Source organism: Triticum aestivum, chromosome 6A, assembly GCF_018294505.1.
Source record: "Triticum aestivum cultivar Chinese Spring chromosome 6A, IWGSC CS RefSeq v2.1, whole genome shotgun sequence".
NCBI classification, from domain to species: Eukaryota; Viridiplantae; Streptophyta; class Magnoliopsida; order Poales; family Poaceae; genus Triticum; species Triticum aestivum.
In genome coordinates, this window is record NC_057809.1 from 12,990,249 (window position 1) to 12,999,574 (window position 9,326).

Sequence of the window (9,326 nt, forward strand, 5' to 3'; positions counted from 1 at the left end):
CTTGCAAGCAACCAATGCCAGCTACAATAATGCATTGTTCGACGTGGCAATGATTCAATTTTGTTTGTGGACAACAATAGCAAGGCAGGAACCACACGAACCAGTTGTGCCCACGTGTCTTTTTGTTTTTTGCTGATTAATTAGATTTCACAAATTACTTCCGATAAACTAAAATGTAGTAGACACTACAAAGGTTTGCATGTGGACTACTAGTTGTATACCCCCTGTCAAAAGGAAACAAAATAAGAACTATCTATCAGTCAAACTAAACCCATTGTGAATATTGACTTCGCAATGATTTGTCTAGAAGAATTACTTAGCATTAGACGCTACATTATTTTTCCTTTCTAGAACCGTGAGCACACAAGAATAAAGAGCGAATCCGACGGTTCTCTCAACACCAACCAAACATGCATGCGTCAAGGCAAGAAGAAACCCATGGCGCATGTTAGTATTGGCACAGGCCACTAATTCCGGCCGTCAGGTGAGTGGTGGAGAAGATCCAGAATCTTATCATCAGCATCCTTGGTGGCCTCACAGTCTCACTGATTTGCAGTCCACATGCCATTGCCAGCTCAAATCTTCCACTCCAATCTTCCATTGTCTATCCGTCTAATATAATCAAGATCCCCGGGGTTGGGCTTGGCATCATTGACACTTGTCCATGAGTGTACATAGTACCTCCCCTCCAATAATTCTCATTTGTTTACACAATAATCCCCGCTTGTTTGTTTACCCAATAATTCCCGTTAGGGTATGCAGGAGATGTGTTTGTATGTGACAAGTTGTTCACCGAATCACCGATAGTGCACTTTTTTAAACTATAGTTAACATACGAGCCGACCTTGTGCCTAGCCTCGAGTGCAAAAGCAATCATGCACAGATTGATTGTCGATCGTTGCATGAAACAAGACCAATGCACGCAAAACCTTTTGTAATGAATTCTGAATAGTGTTGACCACAAGTCCACAAACATTGTTATTCAAAGTACAGAACAAAGACAACCATGTCATTAGTACTACTCCCTCCGATGCAAAATAAGTGTCGCAGTTTTGAACTAACGTTTGGATTGGAGGGAGTACAAGAAAATGAACAAAACACCTTCTCAAAATTAGAATTAGTGAACATTTTTCTTTGATGTCGGAAATATAAGCGCATACCATGTGAGTCCTCCAGGTCAGTCTGGATCAAGGATTTTACTCTTGGTTGATAATTTCGTTAACCAAACCGGTCACCAGTTTTCCCGGTCCACCCCAAGAAGCTATATTACCATTTGATTTTTTTTGTCGAAAATTTGAATTTGAACGCAAAACCTGGAACAAATAAAGCGAGGACGGTCGTATTGGCTGAACTGTGTTGTGGCCGTAGTTGTAATCAGCAGTGTAGGTGTCATGAAGGTCCTGAGATCGAAAATCTCCAACTAGGATGTGGTTCTTCCTTGCTGTAACACCGTGGTAGGATGATTTTTCCTGCATTTATCGGGCATAAATATACTTATTATTTAGCTAAAAGCATTTGAATTCAAAATTTGTTTAAAGTTATCTTGGTGGTCATTGGTAGAAAACAGAACTGAGAAAAAAAGACTTGGTAGAGATGGATCAGACAACGCAGAAAAGTTGCAACGAAGAAATGGGAGCGACCTTCCTTGGTCTAAAAACAGTACATACAATGTGCTATCTATCATATTTTTACTAAACAAAAAAAAATATTTGCACTTTCTTTTTACAGTGAGGCCATGTAGGCCTGATTGTAGGAGGAGTCCATCTCATGGACGACGAGCCTTGTGACGTTCACCCGGGCGCTGGTGGCGTTGTTGAAGAGGTAGACCCCAGCGTTGGCATAGATGGCCTCCGTTGGGTACACCCGTGACGTCGCCGTCAACCTCCCCCCCATTGCAAAGCTCTCAACAATGGAATGGTCCACTAGCACCCTCATCGTAAACTCCTCGCCATTGAGCACGGGGACAATATTGCCTACGACCCTCTTGACAATATCGTTGGCATGAGATGAGCGCATCTCGTCATGGCAGAAGTGTGTGCGCAGGCCGCCGTCGAGGCTTCTGGCCACGTAGAAGTAGACGCCGGTCCGCTCCATGTCACCACCATGGCGCCTGGCATCAGCAAGCACAAGGAGGCCGAAGGGACCGAGTGTGCCCCGTCCAGTCGTGCCACCGCTGGTGCTGCAGTTGTAGCCGACATCCGCCTCCTTGGAAGCGGCGACGTCAAGCTGGTCAAGACGAAATGAGGCCTCGATGTCGAGCTGGGTGGCACGGTGAAGGCTGAGTGGGAATACGGAGCCATGGTCGACGGTAACGCCTCCAAGGTTGGTGGAGTTGGTCCGGAGCGTCTCCACCTCCTCCACGGGCCACTGCAGGAGGTTGCTCCCCGTCTTGGTGTCCAGCACCACAGTGCGAGGGATCGACTGCAACAGTAACAACAGAAAACATTAGCAACTTTTCAGCAAAGAAACCTCTTGGTACCAATCATTTTGACAGCATATAAAGAAATAGTTAACTGTGGGGCAAGCAGACAAGACTTCCCTTTTTCTTGTCTAATCCTAGTTTTGTGCAGACAAGGCCACATGGTGGTGCATGATTGATTCATGGGTATGAGTTTTGCTTTTGGGACACACACAACTAGCTAGTTGCATTGGTGTATATTGTACTACTCCATTATATCCAAATAAAGGGCATTACCAACTGTCACAATTGAACTACTCGATCATCCATTTCAATTCATTTTAGCAACTGCTACCATTCTATCATTGTTTCCTTTTCCTTGTAGTATCCTCACTGTAACTCAAGACAAAGACATCCCTCTTCTTGTCTAATCCCAGTTTGGTTCGTGCTAACAGAAATTATGTTTGCTTATTATATCCAGTGAGGTGGTTCTTGGCATGCCACTAGGCCACATGGGGTGTGCAGAGTTTGTTTGTTGGACACATCCACAATGGCATTGCGCATTCAAAGTATCTCAACAGTAGCTGGAACTCTTTGCAAGCTGAAGGAAACTAAGGGACACTTGACAACGAGATGACAGCAACATCTCTTTAGCTGATATCTATCTATAATTCGTGCCAGGTTGCAGCTATTATCATTTGCAAGCCCATGTGCCCATGGCACACAGCCCTTCAATCATTCCGACGTGTATGTGAAACCCAACAAAAAGTGCATGCAACGCTCCTAACCATGCAAGTTTGTGCTAAAAAAGCGATAGTGCACAAAGAATCAATTAATGGAGGTGTTAATCAATCACTTGAAGAAGACGATGAAAATGTCAAGTACCTGGAGGGAGGCCCATCCCTTGGCGACATCAGCGTGCTCGGAGTCGGTCTCACCGACCCACCCCCACAGCACACGCCGCTTCTTCGCCGGATCATAGAACGTCTTGGACGCATAGAACTTTCCCCAGTCATACCTCAGCCCAATGCCGACATCGGCATCGGCGTCCAATGGCGTCCATGTGTTCTTTGCCGCGTCATACCTCCCCAACGCATAGTAGTCGTGCCGGTCATCGTCAGAGCTCTCCTTCATCACGTGCAACACATCGTCACCGCCATTGGTGGACGCCGCTGCCACTACCTCTGTCATGTCAATGCCCCTTTTACCACCGACCGGGTACAAATCAATGCACTCCCACATACCCGTCCCCGGAACACGGTGAAGCAACCCGGGGACAAGCTCATAGTTGATGAAATCATTGGTCTTATAGGTCATGACCATGCCGGCATGGCGGTCATCCTTGGAGCCGATGACGAGCCGCCATGTGTCATCTGAACCATCAAACCACGCAGTGGTCGGGTCCCTGAAGTCCTTCTCCCCGACGCCCGGTGGCGGGTACATCACCGGGTTGTTCTCATACTTGGTCCAGTTGATGAGCAAAGGGTCGGAAGGGTCGGTGGGGAAAGCCAAGCATTGGACCTGGACCGATGCGTTGGTGGAGCCGGTGTAGAGCATGACGATGCGGCCGTCGGGGAGGACGGTGGCAGAGCCTGACCAGACGCCATTGATGTCGTACCATTGGTCAGGGGACATTGCCACGGGGAGGTGGCGCCACCGGACCAAGTCGCGGGAGGCGGCGTGCCCCCACGCGATCTTGTTGCCCCAGATGGCACTGTCCGGGTTGTACTGGTAAAAGAGGTGGTACCATCCCTTGTAGTACACGGGACCTGCACTTGCATTTTGCATCAACAAGATTACAGCAACAAGTATGCATGGCATCGGTAACAACTAACAATGGCGGAAATGTTACGTACCGTTGGGGTCGTTCATCCAGTTCTTCTCGGGCTGGAAGTGAAAACCCGTGCGCTGCCACTGGAGCATGGCATTGCTCCACGGGAACGCGTTGCCGCCGGCGTCCGCCCCAAGCATGCCGCCGTGGGCGCCGGCGCCGGACGTCTTCTCTGACACGCCGGAGTCAGGGCCCCGGCTGCTGGTGCTCATCGGCGCCGCGTCGACCGTTGTCTGGTGGTCAGACATGACGACGATGCCACCGGCGGGCAGCTGGCCGTTGACCCTGACGCCGGCGAGCGCGGCAACCACGAGGAGCACGACTGCCGTCGCCAGCAGCAGGGCGGCACAGAGCGGGCCTGCAGTCCGGTGCGCGCGCCCCACCGTGGTGGCGGCCTCGGCATCCTCCGGCAGTGGCGCGTAGGAGCACGGCAGGGGCGCTGAGCCGCCGTCTCTGGCCTCCATTGGCACAAAATTGAAGTGAAACGCAGAGGAAAGATTAGTGGAAGTGATTAGTGGAAGCTCCCCTGCTAATCTTAACAAAAGAGGAAGAGGATGTGTGTGTTTGCCGGGGAGCTTCTCCTTCCCATTTTATAGTCTCCATGCCACCCGTTAGCGGCCTAGCTGGCGCGGCCTCATTGGCCGGTGGCGGCATCCACCACCGCGGGCCCGGAGTGTCAGTGCTAATCATCATCTGTCCAGGCCATGTTATCCAGCTCGAGCCTTGTCGCACTCACTCATTGTTCCGAGAAACTCTACTGGCAGTACTAGCTAGTGGCTCTGGCTGGATCATTATATTCTTTACGTAGTACTTCCTCCGTCCGGGAAAAGTTGTCTTCATGACATTTCTGTGTTCAGAATTTCAGATCCCATGATCCAGTTGGATTATAGATTCCGCTGAGAGAGAGAGAGAACCGAAACCGCTGCTCATGGGGTCGATCGATCATGGCGCCCCAGCTAATTTAGCTTAGAACATCTACAGTCCGACTAGATAAATTCAGACACTCAAACGCTCATGGGTCAAGATGGCAACGGGGACGAAACCCACCGGGTTTTGCTTGCCCAAACCCATCCCCACGAGAAAATCACAAACCCGTCTCTGTCCCCATCAACGTGTGCGGGGTTAAATTTTTGCCCATCTCCTAAACCCATCAGGTTTTCAAAACCCACGGGGAACCCGTCCCCACGAGCAGTCAAAAAAAACAACAACATTTGGAAGAAAAACAGGAGCATATTACAGCAGCAGGCGACGGCTGGGGGATTTAGGTTTAGGTTTAGGTGTCGTGTTGTGCGGGAGAGAGAGTCCTAAAGAGCGAGCAACACTGCAGCGACCGAGCGAGGGGTTTGTTTGTACTCTAGGGCCTCGACGCTGTGGGGCTCGGCTGCTCGGGCAGTGTGGCTTTGGGCCACTTGAGTCAAGATGGATCGGTGCATGCTAAATAATGTATTTTGACGGGTTTTGTCGGGTTTCGCGTTCGGATAGTACTCAAACGGGTTTAAACCCGCTAAACATGCCGGGTTTTATAATGTACCCACGAGCAGCCCCGCGGGATAGAAAGTCGTCCATCCCCGTCCCCTAATTGGGTAAAAACCAGCGGGGACGCGGGTTTCGGGGCCCTATTACCATCTTGACCCGCAGGCATGTCCGTAGGCAGTGACCGATTACTCCACAAATTTGCTCTTCTGCATCCGGATACTTCATAATAAAAATCCTAAATCTATACGAAAGCATGCAAAGAAAAAAAATCGCGTACTACGTAGATCAACTACTCTAGTCCTTATCGAAGATGTCCACTATCTTCGTGCCCAGCTCCGTGTACATGGGTGCTAGCCATAGCTCCGACTCCTCCGGCTTCTCCGGGTCGACCTCCGCATCCATCTCCGCTTCGACCTTGTCGAAGAGCGCCTCGGTTGCCGCCCGTTCCTACCTGATAAATCATCGGTTGGCCTCCACATAGGCCTCATCCTGGATGGATTCCAGGATGGCATGTTCTCTGACATCTCGTCCGCTTGGGCGACGGCGAACTCTGCCTCCGCGTCCTTCATGATGAAGTCTGGAGCCGGCGCCAGCTCCTGCTCCGGCTGCTCCGCCTCGTCCTTCTCCTCCACGTCCATCGGATCCTGCAACTACTCCTCTCCATCCTCCTCCTCTGGCTCCAGCGAGTCTGGAGGCAGCACGTCAGCGATGCTAGCGGGGCGCGCGGCGCACCTCGCCCAGATCTCCTCCTCGATCTGGTACCGACGCTCTGACGTGAGCACATTGTAGGTCATGATCTTTCACCAAACCTTGGCTATGCCGAAGAGCGTGGAAGAGCGGCGGAGCAAGAGAGAGGAGGTGGATAGGCTCGGGCTAACCATGCGGAGAGGGAGGAGGTGGATGGGCTAGGGTTGTGGGACGCCGGCCAGCTTAAATAGACGGATTTGGCCTCGAGCCGCGCCGGACCGGCTCCACAAGGTGTTCACCCCCCCCCCCCAAGCCACACACCGGAGGAGATGTCCGTCGAACCGTCAAGTTTCCGGGCGATTCCGCATGGGACCCCATCGTCAGTCCAACGTGGCAGGCACGCCCGGGCGACCCATATCCTCCCCATATTTGGGCTGGATATGAGGAGTGGTAGTCAGGCTGGGCGTTTGAGACCCATTTAAGGCACCCGTCTGGATCGAATTTTCGTAACCGATCAGTGACTGGGCCATCCGTCCGGGCGTCTGAGACGGGTTTGGGGCATCCGACTATAGATGCTCTTAATTAGCTTTGGCCATCTCTAACTCGGTCCCCAAAATGGACACATCTAGATGCGGAACCGACCGTCCTTGTCTCCTAAATGTCATTTTTATAAAGATCGTAACAATCGAATTAATTATAGAAAAGAACACAATTCATCCATAAATAGCTTGCAAATTTACCTAGTCCAACAATAGTTTAAATGTAAATATTAAATTCAAGATAAGCGGATTTGCAACAAGTTTTTGAAATTCATTGATTCCAAATTCAAGGATAGTTAGAATCGGCATATGTCGTCCTACACACATTGCCCTTGAGTTTCATCCGACAATGTATGCACATGAATGATCTGTCCTCCGTCCTATAGTACATCACCACAGCGCATGCAGGCTATATAACATGTAGAGCAACATTAAGTCATCGAGTGAATTAACCAATATGTAGGGTAAGAAGAAGCAAGATGCCGGAATAGAAAGGTGCGGATATAAAGTAAGAGGGAACAAGGGAGGATTGACGAAAAAGTGTATTGAAGGGGGACTTGAGTGGGTCGAGGCTATAAATGTCCTGCGTGCCTTCTGTCCGGACTCCCGTAACCCTTCCCTGCCTTCGGTTTATGGGAAAACAAACGTCCAGGCCAGATAATGGACCAACGGGGTACCACGAGTACCGCTCGTTCTAGACGCTTGCCCTTACACTTCTCTAGTTCTACTTTACTCTTTCCATTGCCTACGCGGCCTCTTCCATATACGAAAGCCTGCTTTGCTGCATCACCAAAACCAACAGCAAACAATTGAAGATGGATGGCCACGATCTTCAATCAATGAATGGCCTCTCGTACGTTTCCGCTGCACGCCACATGACATCCATGTCGAGCTGACTCAGCGTTGTCGGGGAGGGATTCTAGAGGCTGTGCCGGAGCCGGTCAGCAGCCAGTTCGGCATCAAGTTCTAGAGAGACCGATCAGTACGTAGCAACTACTCCTACTGGTCCTCCTCCTGCTGCTGCATGATGCTGCCAATAGCAATTAGTAGTAGCTTTGGCAAAGGTCTCTGTCCTAATTCCAATACATCGTTGTATTATTGGATTGAGGTATTACTGTACAAGTGTGATGTTGTTCATGACTACATAGCACGACAGAAGTGTATATATCTGCAATATATTACTTCCTCCGTCCCATAATATAAAAGCGTTTTTTATAATACGGATAACGACGAAGCTAGATTCCATGGAGGATAATTCAGCGAACCAAAACCGATGGCTTTCTCGGATTCTTCTTCCCTGGGAATGGGATACCTGTCAGCATCATGCATTAGTTGTTATATTGTGGACCTGGATCATTAGTAGAAAACAGAGTTTTAAAACCGGTTCGTAAGGGCCTTTAGTGCCGGTTCCATAACCGGCACTAATTGGTGGGCACTAAAGCCCCCCCTCCCTTTAGTACCGGTTCGGCACGAACTGGCGCTAAAGTGTCACCACGTGGCGTGAGCTCGCGCCCTGGTATGGGGGACCTTTAGTACCGGTCGGTGTTACCAACCGGTACTAAAGGGTTTTTTTTTTAATTTTTTGAAATTTTTGGAATTTTTTTTTGATTTTTTTCGATTTTTAATTTTTCTGAATTATTTGGTGATTTAGTCTCTAATCACCTCTCTTAACTGCTCAAGTACGGATCACTCATTCCAAATCATCTAACTTCCCGATCGGTCACCCATCCCTCTCACTACTCCAGCCCGAGCATGCTTAACTTTCAAGTTCTATTCTCCTTCGTTTCCAAGTTTGCACTTGTTGTTTTCCTGACAATAGTAAAATGTCAATCCTATTAACCCTCAGGAATTTAGCTTGAGCATGAAGTCACACATTTCACTGTTTGAGTTTGAAACTATTATTCTAAAAAATAGTAATTATTTAGTAACACTAATATTTCTTGAATAAGTTTGACCATAGTTTGACCACAGTTTGACCATAGTTTGACCAGATTTGACCAAAATTCAAAAAATTGAAATAATTATTTAGTAACACTAATATTCTTGAATACTTATGTAGTAACATTAATACTTCTTGAATAAGTAGTTTGACCAGATTTAACAAAAAAATTTAAAAAAACTTAAATTTGACCATATCTTTCTAAAAAATTGCAAACAGGCCATAGGCGGTCTCCATCGGATGCGGATTTTCGTGCTGAATTTTTTGATATATTATATGTTTTTTTCCAACATCGTATGCAAAAGTTATAGCCATTTTACATTTTCCATACACTTTTTGCAAAACATGTTCAAATTTAAGTTTTCAAATTTTCCTAACGTGTAGATGTAGTAATATAACTACCTCTCGAAGGATTTTATTTTTTGAAGTTTTTATCATTTTCATACGCGGGGGGGG

At 48.4% G+C, this 9,326-nt stretch overlaps 1 protein-coding gene across 1 annotated transcript; it reads right to left on the bottom strand.

Moving 5' to 3' along the window:
* Positions 1 to 1,616: 1,616 nt before the first annotated feature.
* On the bottom strand, positions 1,617 to 4,782 carry LOC123131665 (sucrose:sucrose 1-fructosyltransferase). Its single transcript, XM_044551334.1, has 3 exons — positions 4,255 to 4,782; positions 3,284 to 4,167; positions 1,617 to 2,421 (listed from the first exon to the last, which is right to left on the bottom strand). The coding sequence occupies exons 1-3, from the start codon at positions 4,691 to 4,693 to the stop codon at positions 1,723 to 1,725; spliced, it is 2,022 nt and encodes a 673-aa protein (XP_044407269.1). The 5' UTR covers positions 4,694 to 4,782; the 3' UTR covers positions 1,617 to 1,722.
* Between the last annotated feature and the right edge of the window lie 4,544 nt (positions 4,783 to 9,326).

Coding starts and splice junctions, on each gene's coding strand:
- LOC123131665 (XM_044551334.1), bottom strand. CDS start 4,693: ATGGAGGCCAGAGACGGCGGCTCAGCGCCCCTGCCGTGCTCCTACGCG. Junction 4,168..4,254: donor CTGGATGAACGACCCCAACG/GTACGTAACATT, acceptor ATGCAAGTGCAG/GTCCCGTGTACTACAAGGGA. Junction 2,422..3,283: donor AGGGATGGGCCTCCCTCCAG/GTACTTGACATT, acceptor TTACTGTTGCAG/TCGATCCCTCGCACTGTGGT.